At 37.9% G+C, this 20,354-nt stretch overlaps 1 protein-coding gene and 1 long non-coding RNA gene across 3 annotated transcripts; both read left to right on the top strand.

The window, feature by feature from the left end:
• The first annotated feature begins 5,410 nt into the window (after positions 1-5,410).
• Positions 5,411-8,571, top strand: thy1 (Thy-1 cell surface antigen). Of its 2 annotated transcripts, none has more exons than XM_051683647.1 (4): positions 5,411-5,723; positions 6,454-6,526; positions 6,825-7,145; positions 8,110-8,571. In XM_051683647.1, exons 2-4 carry the CDS (start codon positions 6,484-6,486, stop codon positions 8,208-8,210), a joined length of 465 nt encoding a protein of 154 aa, XP_051539607.1. In that variant the 5' UTR covers positions 5,411-5,723; positions 6,454-6,483; the 3' UTR covers positions 8,211-8,571. The 2 variants fall into 2 exon arrangements, with proteins under 2 accessions (XP_051539607.1, XP_051539597.1); XM_051683637.1 differs by having other exon boundaries at positions 5,433-5,723; positions 6,447-6,526.
• A 4,989-nt stretch (positions 8,572-13,560) lies between these two features.
• On the top strand, positions 13,561-15,538 carry LOC127432507 (uncharacterized). The gene is made up of 2 exons (XR_007895754.1): positions 13,561-14,288; positions 14,452-15,538. It is a non-coding gene; the product is annotated as an uncharacterized LOC127432507 (long non-coding RNA).
• Positions 15,539-20,354: the final 4,816 nt, after the last annotated feature.

Genomic DNA, 20,354 nt, shown 5'->3' with positions numbered 1-20,354 from the left:
TTAAGTATTACCAATACGGTGTGGCCCACCTCAGCCTCCAGGCCTGCATCACATAATATCCCCTCCTCTTCCACAACACAGGGAAAGTTTCAGCAATTGAGTGCATAAAGTGTCCAACATTCTACACTTCGCTTTTTCAGTTGAAGAAGTACATTATTCGGGTAGATTAGTGAAGAAGTATGTGAACTGGTATGCAACTTTGGTCACTTCTTGAAGAGACAGATGGATCTCCAGTGATGTGCTGGCTTACAATATAAACTCTGATAACCTTAAAGCCCTGGCCTCAACACAAGTAAAACTAAGTGCAATCACCTGGACAGGAAAAAGAACAAAAAAGCATGTAAAGTCAAAAAGAAGCCTGGAAGAATTTGCCACATAAAAAAAGCCATGGGCCTACTGTATAATATATAGGCATGATTGATTCTGCAGAGTGATGCAGAAATGATTTTCCTTATGGCAGAGGGGTTAAAGTGTTCTTGATCACCAGCTGACCAAAGTCCTATACACACTTTTATAGATCTATGCACTGACACTGACTTTCTTTGACATTATAGTACATAATATTTGCTTTACCATATACTGCAAACTGTGGCCCATTTTATAGACAGATCTGAATCAGGTTCCCACTGGTGGATTAGAATCAAGTCTTTTTACTTCAGTCAAGTATTTCTTTTAATGTGCTCATACCATTTTCCTATGTCTGTATAATGTAAAATGCAGTACAGTAAAAATGTGCACAGTACTGTGCACAAGTTTTAGGCAGTTGTGACTTAGAGAGTATAGTAAGGATGTTTTAAAAAAAATAAAGCAATTAATAATTTTTATTTAACAATTAACTTTATACAAAGTGCAGTTAACATAAAAAAAAACTAAATCAATATTTGGTGTGACCAGCCTTTGCCTTTAAAACAGCACCAATTCTACTAGGTACACTTTTGCACAGTTTTTCCAAAGTTGTTGGCAGCTAAGTTGTTCCAAGCATCTTGGAGAACTTGTCACACTTCTATGTTTCAATTGCTTCTGTCTCTTCATGTAAACCTAGACTGCCCAGATCTGAGCTCTGTAGGGCCATACCATCTGTTGCAGGACTCCTCGTTCTACTTTTATTCTATTCTATTTGCAAAATGAATGTTTGGACAAAAATGGATATTTCCTATTCACACACTAAAGCAGAAGATATAAAATAACCATCTTAAGACACATGTTTTTGTGAAACATCCAGTGTGCCTAAGACTTTTACACAGTACTGTTTGTATATAAACATTCCAAAATAAACCTCATTCATGAACACATTACTCACTCCATGTTGCAGATTACATACAGTATGTGTTTTTTACCCCAATAGTGTGTCTATCATGCATGCTGGGTGTGGTCACTGCAACAAACCCATACCAGAAACCTGGATTCTTGGACTTTGACTCCTGGTTTTGGAATACTCCTCGAGGGCCGCAGATGTTTGCCTGCATCACCTACATGGAGAAGAATCTTCAGGTTGATTGTGAATTCCCAGAGACGCAAAAGATCCCTGGGCCATTCTGCGAGTTCAAACAGGACGGGCGACTCATGGGTTCCACCTACCCCAACACTCCGGTCCACATGATCCCTCCTATTGAGACTCGACGCCGAACAAATGTCTCTTTGGTGCCACCTAACATTTGTCGCCTCACCTGGATGCCTATGTCCGATGACCGTGCATACACCTACACTTGCAGGGTTTATCAGGGCAACACCTGGAAAGAAAACAGTATGGCATACCACCAAAGTGAGTTTAAACATGTCTCAACAAAACCTGTGCAGAAGGATAGTAAAATATGATTAAGAGTGTTGCCACTGCTTGGGACTTTTCTTTCTTAATCATTATGCTTTTACAATGTGTTCTTCTGCTTAATATCTGTCTCTTTATTTCAAACAGGAAACCTTCTGTTGTGCTCTGCAATAAGCATATTGTTCCACACAGGACCATGGATACTTGCAATTGTGATATCACTTCCTGTTTCTCTTGGTCTTCTGTCAGGATGACTTATCCTACATCCAGTGCACTAAAACTTGAAGCCATTCTCACATTTTAACTGCCTTTAAATTTAGATTTTTATTCAGTTGTTTTAGACATCTTCCATTATATTGATTGTTTGGCTTTTTTCTTTGCTCTACAAACCCACTGAAAGTGTCATTAAAGGAATATTCTGGGTTCAATACAAGTGAAGCTCAGTGGACAGTGTTTGTGGAATAATATTCATTACCACAAAAATTTATTTTGACTCATCCCTACTTTTCTTTAAAAAAAGCAAAAATCTTGGTTCCACTGATGCATATACAATGGAAGTGAATGGGGCCAATTTTTGAACGTTAAAATACTAATTGGTTCTAAATTGTAGCCACAAGACATCAAGGATATGCATTTAAACATGATTTTAGTGTGATAAAATCACTTACAAACCTTTCTGTGTAAAGTTATTGCCAATTTTACAACTTCGTTACCATGACAATGTAATATCAACAAACCCTAAAATGACAGATAAATTAAGATTTAAACAAGGCCACATTCACTTCTATTGTAAGTGCCTCACTATAACTTCAATTTTTGCTTTTTTTTTTTTAAAGAGTTGAAATTGAATTTTGTGGTATTGAATATTATGCCACAAATGCTGTGGATTGAGTTGAACTTGTATTGAACCCAGAACATTCCTTTAAGTGTCCCTAACCCTTAGATTATCATCATTACATCATCAGGATTCACTGTAAAAGAACAAATATAAGTATAGTATATATATAAGTATAGTTGCTTGATTTACATAAACAGACAGTTGCAAATATTGCAACAGTTCTATCAATAAAAGGATAGCCTGAAATGATCTACAAACAGATTAGTATTATTGAATGTAGCATGCCAGAAAACGCTTGACTTGTTTTGTCAATTGAGAGCTTTGCATTGTACTTACACAGCACCAAAAACTATATACAGAAGCTTGAGATGATCAGGCACCTCAAGCTTCTCACCTAAAGTATTCTCTGTTATCAGATACAAAATCTTCATACAAAATCTAGTCGTGTTTCCTTCTCAAATCATAATAATGAATCATACATTTGCTCAATAGAAAATACTTTTTATTGCTGGAATTCTTTGTAATATTTATAGAAATAAATGAGTGAAATCATTGCAACAGTAATATGTACACCTTGTTGGTTGGCTGGTTTAATGATCCTAGCAATATTTCTAGTGCAAAATGCAATATAGTGCTGCTGAACACTTTATCATTGCCATAGCGCCTTTGTTTATCACCTGTATAAGGAAAGATCTATCTGAAGGACATTTCCACTGCTAACATATTGTATTTCAACACTTGCAACCAAATGCAGGGTCAGAACTAAGTATCCCATTCACACAAACAACTCGAGTTTTAAGGCAAAGAATAATATACTGTGTGTAGCACAGAAAACAAGTGCATAAGAATGATAGTATTAAGGCAATATAATTAAGTGTGAGCTCAAAATGTATTTTGATGTACTGTTACATCTATTCACATATGCCTTCCTTTGCGCTTGCATGCACAGTGCCGTTGCTTTATGCACGCACTTTATTGTACTGCCTGCTTCAACACAAAGTTAAGCTGCTTTTTGCACATGCTTTCTTGCACAAACCTATAGATGCCATAGGCTTGCTTAAAGTGTTACAAAATTTAGCTTTTGCAATGTCTGCAGTGTTTGAATTAGGCTATGTGTTTCAATTTGGCCATAATTACAAAGATTACATGGCAAGATAATCAAGCACTAACATGCACATTTCATGCACTGCAAATATTTGCAATTTGGTGCACAATAATACTTTTCAGCTAACATGAAAGTATGTATTACAGTAAATTGCCTTGCCTTTAAGTTGGATATCTTTGGATGATGAGAGCATGTTCACTCCCCTTATTGTACTGTATACTAATGCTGATGAACTTTTGCAGGACTTTAATAAAATAATATATATATATATATATATATATATATATATATATATATATATATATATATATATATATATATATATATATAGGTGTAGTGGCAGACATTGAGAACAGCAGACAATGAGAATAAGATTAGAAATGAATGCAATTATTTGTTTGTCAAAGAAGTAATATACATCAGGAATCTAATGGGAAGAGAGAAAATTAAACATACGTTTTATTGCATTCATATCATTATTGCATTCTAATCATATATCATTATTCCTGACTGATCATGACATTTTAGAACATTAGGATGCAAAGTCACTGGTGGTCAGAGGGGGACAGATGCAACACTGTGTTTCAACTGTAGCCCCCGCATAAGAAACATGCTAGCAAATGCTCCTACTGGAGTTGGTCACTGAATCTGAAGTAGATTGTTAAATCGATTTAGTCCAAAAATATGATTGTAAATGTGTATTTTTGTTTCTTTGCATGTATGTTCATGTCACAGGATGCGTATGAAAGTTAGGAAAAATGAGTATTTCCAGCTGACGTGATTGAATTGGTACATTTGCATGCATTAGAAATATTTTCAAACAGTCACAGAGTATAAAATGTGCCAGTTTATTTCAGTAATTTTTTCCACATTAAAAAAGTTTAACTCCTAAAGACATGAAATGTAATTTTGCAATATATGTAGGAAATCATGACCACCACATTAAAATGAAGAATCCAGTCATATCAGTAACCTTATAAAAGCTGTTTTATTCTACATGGAGAGGGTCTGCACATGGGGGCTGACATGTTAAAATCATATAACCAGCCGAATACTTCTCGCTTAATCACAGTAACCATCCTGTTATTTGACACTTTTACCCACTGATTAAAGTAATCATGGCTGACTGTGAATACAAAATTTCTACAATGCCATCTGAAACTGAAAACTATTGATTTTAAATGATGACTTCCAAGATGACACAAAGACAAAAGTTACTGATTGCACCTTTAACTTAAGTAAGACCTAATGTCTTATTTAGAATATTACAAATGAGTGTTGCAACTGTCCCAGCGTAGCGTTGCAAGAGTTCCTGCCAGGACTTCTTGTTTCACATACAAATTTTTGAACAGTATATTCGTTTTGACATTTATGCTGTTAGTAGACAGATAAGGCATCTCATGTGAAACGCCATATTTATATCTGGTCAGTATTTGTGGAGTATAGCAAAAAGCAAAAAGCAAAAAGTGTTACACCTGTACTGGGTCTATCCTATATCATCCAATAAAAACGTATGAACATCCAATGATTATCTGTGTAATCAGATATCGTAATGCTGTAGCTTACATCAGATCATATGCGGTTAGGGAGTTGAATTACCTAAGAAATAACTTACTGCTGTGCTACACAAGAATGAAATATGCACATAGCCTGTCATAATTTTTCAATTTAAATGCACCAAAACAAACCATGTTTGTGATCACTATATTTTTTTAAAAATGTATCTGTAATCTGACTTTTCGTCTGTTACTGTTGTATTTTAATTGGGTTGAATTAGACTTTTAAAAAACTTAGTTACAATTTCCGTCTAGGGCATTCACATGAACACGGCTTGTTCGGTATTTGCTGTTACAACAACATTACAAGTTTAGGCTGGTCGTAATTAGCAGGCCTTCATTTCATCATAATGACATAGTGCTGGGCGTGCGTCTTTGCCTACTTAATCATGCCATCTCTCTCTGTCTTCTTCACTGAGGCTTCAGACCAACGCCAGTATCCGAAATCGAGAAGATAAGGTAAGATAAGAAAAGAATCTAAACAGATTTATTTGCACGCTGCGAAATGCTCTATGTCGAAATGAAGCGTAAATTGGTGCGTTCCACTTTTCCAAACAGAAAGACGAAAAAGGGGTCGGGTTGGACCACCTTGACTTCTCTTCATAACCATGATTACGCTTTAAAGTGGAATTTAATTTAACTACAAATGTTTAATTAACATGACGCCATTTAAAATCATGTGTGACTATATAAACTACCTTTTTTGCATAACGAAATACTTTCTAAAAGCAGGATTTTTGTCTAGGGACATACAATTTCAGTTTTGCTTCAAATAAAAGAGCGTGTCTTTTTGTAGGTAGTTCATCGTCAAGTCATAGCTATCCATTTTCTGTAAATGTGTGTTTCTGACCAATAGCTGTGTGAGTAATAAGGTGGGGTCCTTGTATCTTGTTACAATAATATTTTTTTAAATTTGTTTATATATAATTATATTAAAAATGTGCTCGGATATGTGATGACCACACCCATATTGAGCAATTTGCTGCTGCAGCTATTTAAAACAAGTGTATTGCCAAGAATGACTAAATTTTCAGAAACTCTTGCAAATAAATGTTGTGGTGTGTACACGAAGTCCCGAAGAGACTTTTTAATACAAATATTAATGAAGTATGATAGTCAAAGAGGCAATCAGTATTTGTGTTATGTTGTCTTGATTAGTTGATGACCTGTTTTTGTGTTTAGTCTCCAGGTTCCACTGTACTTGTGTACTGAGGTCAAGATGATGTGCTATACTGTCTATACTGCTACACTTTGTCTGTTGGGTAAATTTTTTGCATTCTCATTTTTACTGTCCCACTCAGAAAATAGAACAGCTTTTCCTCTTCTTATTTGTTTACTTCATGAAAGTCCCCAGCGGCTAAACGACAGTGATGTTCTAATATAATGTGATATTTAAATATTATCTTGCAATGTAGCTGATCATATAAAAACACACAGGACATACAGTATATAACAAATCAATCAATAATGAGCCACATTCCCAGTTGGAATCTCAAAACATCTAAAAAAAAAATTTAGCTCTAACGTGTTCTAAAATTCTAACTTCGTATTATTTTCCAGGCTTTGCTGCTGCCCAGACTTCACTTCAGATTTCATCCTGCCTGACTAAGGATCAAAACCTTCGGATGTTGTGCAAGTTTACTCCAGATCCAGACGCAAAGCTCCCGAAGAATTGCTACTATAAGACGGAGGACAAAATGGTTGGTTCCACCAACATCAGCCTCATCCCAGACAGCACCTTCAGGAACCGTGCCACAGTCGCCATTGTCAATGATGTGTGTCAGCTGAATCTGACTGGTTTCTCGGATGACAAACCCAGAGACTTCACCTGCTTCATCAAACAGACTGCCATAGAGTCTAAAACTGCTACTGTGGAAAAGAGTAAGTCAATAAAATGTATTCCTGAGATATATAATTTTGTTTTTTAAAACCTGTAAGTGGATTTGGCATTTGCCTAATAATGCATTGTAAACTGGTAAATAACATTTCTTTACTTAATAGAGCACAACAGTCCGGTTCCGTAAGTAAAAAATCTGATGTTTTCTCCCTCGAAAGCCAGAGCTCCAAGATTGGTAGAGGAGTAGTTCACCCAAAAATGAACTCATTTACTCACCCTCTTGCCATCCCAGATGTGTATGACTCTTTTTCATCTGCTGAACACAAACGAAGATTTTTAGATAAATATTTCAGCTCTGTAGGGCCATACAATGCAAGTGAATGGGTACCAAACTTTTGAAGCTCCGAAGGCACAAAGGCAGCATAAGTTATACATGCGACTCCGGTGGATAAATCCATGTCTTCAGAATAAATAGAAATTTGGATGAGAAACATTCAAGTTTATTTTATTTTTAATATAAATTCTCCCTGCCCAGTAGGTGGTGACTGTGAAAGTGGAGCTTGATAGTAAAAAAAAAAAAGGGATCTACACATTGAAATGTCTGTCACCCACACCTATCATATCGCTTCAGAAGTCATGGATTTAACCACTGCAGTCTTCTGGATTTATTTTTATTTGCTTCAATTTTGGTATCCAATCATTTCCATTGTATGGACCTACAGAAGAAAGTCATGCACATCTGGGATGGCATGAGGGTGAGTAAATGAGAATTTTAATTTGGTTGAAATTCCTTTAAGAAATGACATGTCAGTGTGTTTGAATCCTGAAAAGAGCTCCACCAAATCTGAGGTTGCTGTTACAAATGAAATGGGGAAACCGCAGGGACTGCCCACTACCATTAAGCACTTCGAAGGACATAATTGAGTCTTTAGTGCACTTTGAATTAAATGGAAATATTCCAGAATCAAGATCAAGTCATATGATTGTTTGTTTACTTCTGTTTTCCAGGTAAGCTTCTGACCTGTTCGGCCTGGTGTTCTCTGCAGCACAGTGTAGTAGCACTCCTGCTAGCTTTCCTCACCTTCCCACTGATGTCAGAGCTTCTGTGAGACTGTGTGTAACTATAGAATGGATCTCTTGGTGCAAATCCCCTACCCCAAAACAAAATTGTCTTGTACTGCTCCATATAACAAATCCCAAGTTAATCAATGCAATCTAAGTGTTTGATAATTTCCTCAGAAATCAGTTTTGTTGCCATGGGGTCCATTACTAAGAGAATTTGACCAATGTTATTCTGCACTGGCTTGGCTTGGGTGATGTCAAAAACACTGTTATGTGATGCAAATCCCTTAAATACCATGTAATGGCATATACTGTTTAAATGTGGCTGCGGGGTGGTTGTGTTTTTATAAAATTAAATCCAGTGTTATGTTTAAGGAATTCCATTAAATAAATATGGTTGTACTCGGATGTGGCCATATGTTTGTGTGCTGAATGGAGAATACCAGGGAATGCTACATGATATTTCCTATTTGTTAAAGTGTTTCTTTGTAAAAAGGCCTCCTTTTTCACAGACTGATTTGTTTCTGCCTTATCAGCATTAATCTAAAACGTTTTATATTTTTTTCAAAGTGCACATTTATAACATTATGCTTTGTAGTATTACCCTGAAATTAGTTTTAAAAACTAAATTACCACAGCTGTGAGGGGGGGTTTCTATTAGAGCGACAGTAAATTTGGCATCTTCTCCCATTTTACTGTATTAATCCACCGCTTTTTTTTTTCCCCCTTCTGAGTTATTCAAACGTAAGTTTTTTTTTTTTTTTTTTTTTTTTTTTTTTTTTTTTTTTTCTCGCTTGCTGTTGGAGAAAATGGGGACTATTATAATAATCGCTGTGATCTCCCATTCACCGCTGTCGAAGTTTACCCTGCAAACGTTTACTTCCGCGTTCCAAAACCTGGAGTGTGAACGGTTTATCATGAGACAAACTATTTGAATAATGGCGCCCTCTAGTGACCACGAGAATATTTAGCCAGAGAGTGTTACGCAGAGATGGGCCACTTCTATTTAAAGTATAAATTGGAACGTCCAACCAAGAAGCTCTATCGCCCAACTGTCACCGGATGTAGAAAGGAAGTACCGCCTTACAGGTAAAAGAGCCAATCACCTTTTTAGATGCAGATATCGCCTGTCAATCAACTCGCTTACACGCATGCGCATTAACTATTCAAACCGGGAAAATTGCGTGTTTTAGGAGACGTCTAATCTAAAATTATTGCACATGCGCAGAGATTATTTGTTCTGAACCTCTGCTCTTGAAGATATACAGGTAACTCCTTTATATGATTTCTTTAGGTAATATTTTTGGGAAATGGTTCTGTATCTGACACAAGGATAAGATACTCTGCCTCAATATCCAGCACACCCTTTATATTAGGGGATATGTGTTTTCACTCATCTTTGTGTGCTTTGCTTAGCATAAATGCTAAAGGCTGCTTGGTTTTAGTTTGTTTTTCATTGTTTTTGTTCTATCAAGTTAACCTGCGCCTTGTGAAATTATAGTAGTGATACTGATAATACTAAATTCGCACCTACAATACTATAAAAACTTGCGTTAGATCGTTGGGCAATAATAAACAGTGCAAGATCCAGGTATATCTTCAGAAGAACCCCTGCTGTCCTCTTCTTTCCTTTCTGAAAAAAGGGGGCGGTAAAATTTGCTTAAGTTTCCTGAAAATTCTGTCACCATGCAAGAATCTTAATGGTCCTAAATGTAGGTTTTATTTTCTTTGTGAAAAATATATTTTTATTTGTATTTATTTATTTGGGGTTAAATATGATCAGGACATTTTCTTGACAGGTTTCATGAGAATCACCCCATATACCTCCACTACTTAAGGCAGTATACTTGAAAATCAAGATAAATTTCCCTGCAAAACCCTTTTGATTTCATGCTGCATCAGTGAGATTGCTACTATTCAAAGACCTGACCTCTCAGCAGCAAAATGACAGACTGCTGAGATGGATATGCTGAGTTTATTTCCAGTTCCAGTTCTATGAATTTTTGGACCTGATAGGCCATGTGCCAAACAGTTACGTGTATGTGCTGCTTTACCAGGTGTTATTGCAACAGCAGATGACCCATTGGCTATCGCAACCATCCAGTCAGCTGCCACATTCTCCACAGATCAGCAAATCAAGTATCTTTTCAAAACAGAAGGAACAGCGGGGCAGTTAAGCACGTCTTACATTTGTACACCCCAACAAGGGGGAACAGAATTTAAAGGAATAGTTCACCCAAATATGATCATTTTATGCCATCTCAAACTCATATGAATGCATACACTGTACAGTGCTGTGAAAAAGTGTACGTTTTGTTGCAGCTGCAGATGGCACAACCAGCCCCTTAAACTTAATAGGAAGTTAGTTTTTCACATGGGTGATATTTTACATTTTTATGCATTTGGCAGACGCTTTTATCCAAAGCGACTTTCAGTGCTCTTATTACAGGGACAGTCCCCCCAGAGCAACCTGGAGTAAGTGCTTTGCTCAAGGACACAATGGTGGTGGCTGTGGAGATCAAACCGGCAACCTTCTGCTTACAAATTCTATACTTTAGCCCACTACGCCACCACCACTCCAGACATAGGTGTGATATAGTTGTTGGATAACTTTTTTGTTTCAATAATAAAAAAAATTAAATAAAAAAAAAAAACATTTTATATATATATATGAATAAATATATACACTATATTGCCAAAAGTATTCGCTCACCTGCCTTTAGACGCATATGAACTTAAGTGACATCCCATTCTTAATCCATAGGGTTTAATATGACGTTGGCCCACCCTTTGCAGCTATAACAGCTTCAACTATTCAGGGAAGGCTTTCCACAAGGTTTAGGAGTGTGTTTATGGGAATTTTTGACCATTCTTCCAGAAGCGCATTTGTGAGGTCAGACACTGATGTTGGACGAGAAGGCCTGGCTCGCAGTCTTCGCTCTAATTCATCCCAAAGGTGCTCTGTCGGGTTGAGGTCAGGACTCTGTGCAGGCCAGTCAAGTTCTTCCACACCAAACTCGCTCATCCATGTCTTAATGGACCTTGCTTTGTGCACTGGTGCGCAGTCATGTTGGAACAGGAAGGGGCCATCCCCAAACTGTTCCCACAAAGTTGGGAGCATGGAATTGTCCAAAATCTCTTGGTATGCTGAAGCATTCAGAGTTCCTTTCACTGGAACTAAGGGGCCAAGCCCAGCTCCTGAAAAACAACCCCACACCATAATCCCCCTCCACCAAACTTCACAGTCGGCACAATGCAGTCAGACAAGTACCGTTCTCCTGGCAACCGCCAAACCCAGACTCGTCCATCAGATTGCCAGATGGAGAAGTGTGATTCGTCACTCCAGAGAACGCGTCTCCACTGCTCTAGAGTCCAGTGGCGGCGTGCTTTACACCACTGCATCTGACGCTTTACATTGCACTTGGTGATGTATGGCTTGGATGCAGCTGCTCGGCCATGGAAACCCATTCCATGAAGCTCTCTACGCACTGTTCTTGAGCTAATCTGAAGGCCACATGAACTTTGGAGGTCTGTAGCGATTGACTCTGCAGAAAGTTGGCGACCTCTGCGCACTGTGCGCCTCAGCATCCGCTGACCCCGCTCTGTCATTTTACGTGGCCTACCACTTCGTGGCTGAGTTGCTGTCATTCCCAATCGCTTCCACTTTGTTATAATACCACTGACAGTTGACTGTGGAATATTCAGTAGCGAGGAAATTTCACGACTGTACTTGTTGCACAGGTGGCATCCTATCACAGTACCACGCTGGAATTCACTGAGCTCCTGAGAGCGGCCCATTCTTTCACAAATGTTTGTAGAAGCAGTCTGCATGCCTAGGTGCTTCATTCTATACACCTGTGGCCGTGGAAGTGATTGGAACACCTGAATTCAATTATTTGGATGGGTGAGCGAATACTTTTGGCAATATAGTGTATATATATATATATATACATATATATATATGAATACTGTATTTTGTGTTTACTTGGGTTGCCTTTGTTTTATGTTATCTCGTTTGAAGATCTAAAAAATTTAGTATGAAAAATACACAAAAATAGAAGAAATCAGGAAGGGGACAAATAATTTTTCAGAGCACTGTACACATGCATAGTAAATATAGCTACTGTATAATGGGGAGTTGATGATTAAACCCATGACTTCCATGGTTCAGGTAACGTACCGGGTGATCCATTTGGCTGATGGACAGGTAGAAGGACAGGCAGATGGGGCTGAAGCAGTCAGTGTGGGGACTGGGTTTCCTACAGCAACACAGGCAGCAACTCCACCTATAACCCAGGTTTGACTCTTATTATAGCAGGAAAATAAATTTGAGCTTGATTAAAAGAAAAATTATATTTACAGCGTCATGTGAATTCTTGATACAATATAGAATGTGAAATCTTTTATTAAAAATCACCCAAAAATAAACAGTTTTGTCATCGTTCACCATTATGTTGTTCCAAACCTGTATGACCTTCTTCAGTGAAACATAAAATGAGATGTCACATAGAATGTTATCATCAGTCACCATTCACTTTCATTGTGCACCTAACATGTCCTTTTGTGCTCTGTGGAAGATAACCATATTGGTTTGGAACAACATGAGGATGTGTGAATGATGACAGAATTTGCCTTTTTAGGTTAAAGGATTAGTTCACCCAAAATTAAAAACTTCTCTTTATTCACTTACCCTGATGCCATCCCGGATGTGAATGACTTTCTTTCTTCAGCAGAACACAAATTAAGATTTTTAGAAAAATGTTGCAGCTCTGTAGGTCCTTAAAATGCAAGTAAATGGGTGCCATCAGGCTGCTGGCTGTTTGATGGTCCAAAAGACATATTTAGGCAGCATAAAGGTAATCCACATGACTCCAGTCGATCAATTAATGTCTTCTATAGCAAATCGATAGGTTGGTGTGAGAAACAAATCGATAATTCAAACATTATTAGCTTAAAAAAAAAAAATCGCTTCCTGCCAGCAGTCGACACATCAGTGATGTAAGCGCTATGGCGTGTTCACGCAATAAGTCGGAAGCGTGTGCTTTGTATACAACAGAGGAATGAACGTCATGCAAGAGTTAGTTAATTTCAAACAGAAATACAGCGCTGGGTGGAAGCAATGATTTAAAGTTAAAAACTTTTAATTATCAATTTGTTTCTTACACCAACCTATCAATTTGATTCAGATGACATTAATTGAGTCAGTGGATTACTTTTATGCTGCCTAAATATGCCTTTAGGAACATGAAACAGCCAGCAGCCTGATGGCACCCGTTTACTTACATTTTAAGGACCTACAGAGCTTCAACATTTTTCTAAAAATCATAATTTGCTTTCCAAAACCATCCCTGACTGTTCCAGTGAGGGTTCCAGTGGTGCATCAAAGTGTAACTCTCTCATGTTTAAAATTTAAATGCACAGAAATGAACATTCTGGCCTTTCTAAAAATTAATAGTAAAGTAATAAATTCTATTGGTTGTAATAATGTTTTTATTTTTTTAATTAGACCACAAAATAAAGAAAAAAAAATTTCATTATTAAGTATTGATTAATGCATTACTGACTTTATTCCAAACAGAGTAAATGTTGCTATTGTGGAGCACACTATTTTGAACAGAATGCTAACAATGTTCTCAAAATAACAGATTTTTAGCTAGTACAAGCACTTCTGCACCACACAACAACAAAAGTTTAGTTAACCAACTACAGATATCTTCCTTTACCCTAGCTGTTGTGATGGAAGAAGGAATCAAAGCTGAAGCAGCTAGAAAAACATTCCCTTTTCATTTCAGCTCACATTTTGCTGCAGAATCCTCTGAACTATCTAAAATAGATTTGAATTTACAGATGTAAAAGATGTATATTCAGTGTATACAACAGCTAGTATAGAGACAGGCCAGGGGGTGTTGCTTTCACAAAATATCCTGGAAATATCATGGAAAATAATGTTGGAAAAAGAGCCTGGGTATTCAGATAGTTCTCTGGTTTTCATATAGAGTAAAGGTGGGATTTTGTCTAAGGCATGTGACTATATCCAGGAGCTACGTCAGAGCAATTCATGACTAGAAGACGAGTTTAATACTGTGGCTAGACTGAGGATGTACAATCAGCTTCTCAAGCAAGAGGTATTTCACACGCAATGTAGACATCATCTACTTTGCCCACAAGTGCAACAACTACCGCTACTATTGAGTATTTCTAAACATTTAGCAGTCCTTACCACACTCTTTCATTTGCTCATGCTACCTTTCTCTCTCTCATGCCTCACACCCACTTATTCTCCCATAGGTGGAAGAGTGGCAATCAAAGAACCAGATGATAAGAACTCAATTAAGACAGCATGGCATAGTGGCAGCATCGATGGACCCTCAATGAAGGACTAAAGATCCACCATAAGATATCTTCTACTGTGGTCTTATCATGAATTCTGTTTAAACAGGTTTGAAATAAGAAATCATTCTATCTGTGGACAATCACACAGCCTGTAATCGGAAAGACTGCATTTTTATCTGATTTGCCTAGGTGGTAAAGGATTTTACAAAGCTCCTGAACATGGCCTTGATTTTTCTTCACTTTCTCAAGTGTTTGACTTCACATACAGCCTTTTATTATTTCAGATTTTCAGGTGATTTATTTTTACTGCACTGAAATAGTGTATACTTGTTGTATAATCTGTTTTTAGATCTGTACATTTAATTTTCAGGACTACTGTAGAAGTGGATGTTTCATTTTTTTATTTTTTATTTTTTTTATGTAATGTGTAAATCTCGGTGCCCTTCTTTGGGTTCTATTTAGATAAAATTTGATAAACATTACGACAATTCAAATTGGCCATCATCTTTCTATGCCTTTCTATTCCAGCCTCCATGTAATATTCCATGCTTCCAACATGCTACTTTAATGGTTGTTAAGCTTGTATTTAATAAGGCTATGTCCTCAACCAGTGCCTTCTGACACTTTTAAACTTTGTCATTTAGCCTAGAGCTACAATTTAGAATATTGTCTGCAATTTTAATAGGACACCCCATCCATCAGTAAATGTTACTTTTTATTAAATCAGTAGTAATTTACTATTGCATGTAGTGGGATTTGTGGTGCAATTTCAACTCAAAATTAAATAGCAGCCATTAATGATACATGAAACGATGTGTATTGTCAATATGATTTACATATTCTCTACATGTTTTAAACCATTGTTTACTATTTATTTATTACATTTGGAAATGTCTTAATGTTATTGATACTTTTCATTACTGAGTGGTTGTTCATATGGGAAAATGTATTCATCAATATACACAAAACAAAGACATTACAGAATTATAAAGACAATTTTTTTTTTTTTAATAAAAATTACAACCAAACATTTAATTCAAAATTTAGGTGTAATGACACCATTTGTTTGTACCAAATAGGCTGGTTGACCACCAACATTTAAATGTCAACAATACTTGATTGGTGTTCAGAAACTTAGCCCACTCAATCACCGTAAAGTGATGAGGAAGCAGGGTAGAAACTATTATACTTAAACACCAGAAGTGTTGGCGTATAACTAACAATAAGAAATGGGGGACGTTTGCTAAATGTTGTGCTGTTCCTGCCTGTGGGTTAGGATTTGTGGCTCCTGAATCTGGTCTGCCAATGGACTTGGACATTGTGCAAATCGGGGCACATCATTTGTTCAGTGAACTGGTGTTTTGTGCCTGAACAAATGGATCAGTGGAATCAGAGTAGCAGTAAAGGAATCACGTTTCCATTTGCTATATGAGCTTCCCTGTTCAACAAGGAGAGAAATTAGTATTGTATCTTAATTAGTCTATGAAAAAAAAAAACTTTGTGGAAAAAAGGACATAATAGTGATTATTCATGAACCACTCCTTGTAGCATTTGAACCTATATCATTTCAATTACAAATCTAGATATTAGACCATACCACTTTTTTGTGAGTGTGTCCAGGGTTAGATCAGGGAAGTTGTTAAGTGTTTTCTGGACAGCAGGCAATGCTTCTATACAGCACGTGTGTGTGTGTGTGAGAGAGAGAGAGTATATTTAAATAATACCTACATAAAAAAGGTTGAAATAGAAGATTTCTCTTATACTATACTTAACATCCACTCAGCATATTTCAAAGTAGAAATAGTAAAATGTAGCAGAAAGCGATTATAGGCAATCATTCTTGGACTCTAGAGAGGTATACAGGCATACTACCCTGCCACCATCACTGACACAACTGCTACTACCATGGTAATACTTAACCCAATTTACATACTGTGGTTAGTCACATAGTTTGGTGAGTAGAAGTGTGCTGGTGATGCCATGTTTTTTTTCTGCAGAATAGTTCATTACTTTACTAACTTATTACCACTACTAAAAATAGTCAGCTTTTAAATTTAGATTCAAACTTTAGATACTTTAGACAACAATGCTGGAGATGCACGTGAAAAGTGAAATAAAGTACAGTCCTATCAAAGTATGACTTGGAATGAACTGTTGTTATTTTGTTCCCATTTGTCAACTTTGTGTAATGATGTCACCTCAGGAGGTTCATCCTATATTTTTTCTCTGGCTTCACAGTAAGCTAGAAACAAAATGTACCAAAATGACAAGCAGAATACAACACAATGAAGGTTTCTTTGTATTTCATTTGAAATCATTATAATAATTTACTAATTTATCTCTAGATCCACCTCATTATCCATTCCATCCTGTTATATTTCTTATTTGTTCTTTGAGATCCATCTAAATGTAACCAAGCCTTTATCCAAGTTTTAAGGACATATTATGGCTTAATTTTTATGACATTTAAATGAAAAAGCTGGGTCAATTTCCACTGGAATATTCATGTATTTTACTCAAGTGTCTTGGGGAACCAAGTCAAGTTTTTATTAATACTAAATTATTTTGGTACACTCAATTTTATATAACAATTATCCAAATTGTTGCAGGCAAATTTCCTTTTAGGTAAGAACAGAGGTGGTGGTTTATGTTTTATGTTTATGATTTTTATGATTTATGTTGTGTGATCAGAGGAATGTACATTCTATCAAGTCTTTCTGCTCTCCTGATCTGGAATTTCTCATGCTTCTGTGTCGACCATTCTGGCTACAGAGGGAATTCACAGCGGTCATTATCACAGCTGTGCACATCCCGCCACAAGCCGACACCGACCGGGCACTCAAGGAACTGTATGAGAGTATAAGCAAGCAGGACACCGCGCACCCTGAGGTTACCTTCATTGTGCCCGGGGACTTTTACAAAGCCAACTTCAAGTCAATAGCACCGAAATACTACCAACACATCAGTTTCAACACACGAGGGGACCAGGTTTTGGATCATTGCTACTCTTCCTTCCGGGATGGCTACAAATCCCTCCCCCGCCCACCATTTGGCAAATCAGACCACTCTTCCATTCTGCTTCTGCCCGCTTACAGGCAGAAACTCAAACAGGAAGCACCCGCCCTCAGAATGATCCAGTGCTGGTCGGACCAATCAGACTCTATGCTAAAGACTGTTTTGATCACGCGGACTGGGAGATGTTCCGATCCGCCTCTGATGACGACATCGAGGTATACGCTGATAGTGTAACGTGTTTCATCAGGAAGTGCACAGAGGATGTTGTATTGACCAAAACAATACGGATCTACCCTAACCAGAAACCATGGATTAATAGCTACGTTCGTGTGGCACTTAATGCACTGACCTCCGCTTTTAATTCTGGGAACGTGGAGGAGCATAAACAAGCTAGTTATGCCCTCCGCAAAACTATCAGAGCAGCCAAACACCAGTACAGGGACAAGATTGAAGGACAGTTCAACACCATCGACTCTAGAAGCATGTGGCAGGGAATTAATATCATCAAGGACCTCAAAGGGAATAAAAACTCCGCCGTTAACACCGCTGCCTCTCTCCCGGATGAGCTAAATACTTTTTATGCTCGTTTTGAGGGAAATAACACTGCCCTCGCGGAGAGAGCTCTCGCGGCCAAAGCTACAGAGGTTAGTTCACTCTCCGTCTCTGTAGCGAATGTAACCCGATCCTTCCGACGGGTGAATATCCGTAAAGCCGCCGGTCCAGACGGCATTCCGGGCCGCGTCATCAGAGCGTGCGCGAACTAACTGGCTGGTGTTTTTACGGACATTTTCAACCTTTCCCTCTCTTTGTCTGTAGTCCCCACATGCTTTAAAACATCCACCATTGTGCCTGTACCAAAGCAATCCAAAATCACTAGCTTAAATGACTGGCGTCCTGTTGCTCTGACCCCCATCATCAGCAAATGCTTTGAGAGACTAATCAGAGATTACATCTGCTCTGTGCTGCCTGCCTCTCTGGACTCACTGCAGTTTGCTTACCGCAACAACCGCTCCACTGATGCACATTGCATCTATACTACACACTGCTCTCTCCCACCTGGAAAAAAGGAACACATATGTGAGAATGCTGTTTGTAGACTACAGCTCAGCATTCAACACCATAGTGCCCTCCAAGCTTGATGAGATACTCCGGGCTATGGGCTTAAACAGCTTCTGTGCAGCTGGATCCTGGAATTTCTGTCAAGCAGATGCCAGGTGGTTAGAATGTGCAGCAACATCTCATCACTGACCCTCAACACTGGAGCCCCGCAGGGCTGTGTTCTCAGCCCACTCCTGTATTCCCTGTACACACATGACTGTGTGGCAACACATAGCTCCAATGCCATCATTAAGTTTGCTGATGATATGATGGTGGTAGGTCTAATCACTGACAATGATGAAGTGCACACACTGGTGTCAGGAGCACAACCTCTCCCTCAGTGTCAGCAAGACAAAGGAGCTTGTGGTGGACTTCAGGTGAAAAGACAGAGAACACAGCCCCACCACCATCAATGAAGCACTGGTGGAGAGAGTCAGCAGCTTTAAGTATCTCGGTGTCCACATCACTGAGGAACTCACATGGTCCGTCCACACTGAGGCAGTTGTGAAGAAGGCTCACCAGCACCTCTTCTTCCTGAGACGGCTGAGGAAGTTTGGAATGAACCGCCACATCCTCACACGGTTCTACACCAGCACTGTAGAAAGCATCCTGACTGGTTGCATCACTGCCTGGTACGGCAACAGCACTGCCCTCACGGTTGAAAGCCCTGCAAAGGGTGGTGCGAACTGCCAGACACATCATCGGAGGTGAGCTTCCCTCCCTCCAGGACATCTATACCAGGCGGTGTGTGAAAAAAGCTTGGAGGATCATCAGAGACTCCAGCCACCCGAGCTATGGGCTTCTCTCACTGCTACCATCAGGCAGGCGGTATCGCAGCATCAGGACCCGCACCAGCTGACTTCATGACAGCTTCTTCCCCCAAGCAATCAGACTTTTGAACTCTTGATCTCTCATGATCAAAATACAGTATATCAGCACTGCACTTTATTAATCTTACACTGGACTGTCATAAATTATATTCTCTCTTAACAACACACTGGCAACTGACTATCAGCTGACAGCCTGAATATCAATACAGCACAATACAACCTACTGTATATTTTATATATACTATTTTTATTGTATATATACTATTCTATTTGTATTGTGTATGTGTATTCTGTATTGTGTGTATTGTATACTGTACATTGTATATTATTATTTGTATATTGTGTTGTGTGTAATAATGTGTATATTAGATATGTAAATTGTGTTGTGTAAATCTCATGTTTATTGTAAATTGGTATATGTCTCATCACTGTCTTGACTGCTATGTTGCTCGGAACCGCACCCAAGACTTTCACCCACTGTTGCACTTGTGTATATGGTTGAGTGACAATAAAGGGATTTGATTTGATTTGAAATACATTCTCCAATATTGCTCCCAATATTTTCTTCTTTGATAAGATATATCTGTAAATGATTAGTTCTCCACTCTCCCTTGGCATACTTGTATGGAGGGCAAAATTACTCAAAATTTTATTTGAATATTTATTTAAATGCACAATTAAATCAGTGATACATAATAAAAGGTGACGCCCACTGTCGTTGAGTGAAGTGCTAATAATTATAACCCTAAGAATGAAAATGAAAATTTACAAAGCTTATGTTTAAAGGAAAAATCAACCCAAAGATAAAGCTAAAATGAAAATGAAAGCAAACTAGTGCTAAGATGAAATAAATGAACAGTTGATTTATTTAGTGATTTAATTATAATTGAGTTATTTTATAGTTTTTTCCTAACG

Source organism: Myxocyprinus asiaticus, chromosome 4 (genome assembly GCF_019703515.2).
Source record: "Myxocyprinus asiaticus isolate MX2 ecotype Aquarium Trade chromosome 4, UBuf_Myxa_2, whole genome shotgun sequence".
Taxonomy (NCBI): Eukaryota; Metazoa; Chordata; class Actinopteri; order Cypriniformes; family Catostomidae; genus Myxocyprinus; species Myxocyprinus asiaticus.
This window is presented reverse-complemented; position numbering and strand designations above follow the sequence as displayed.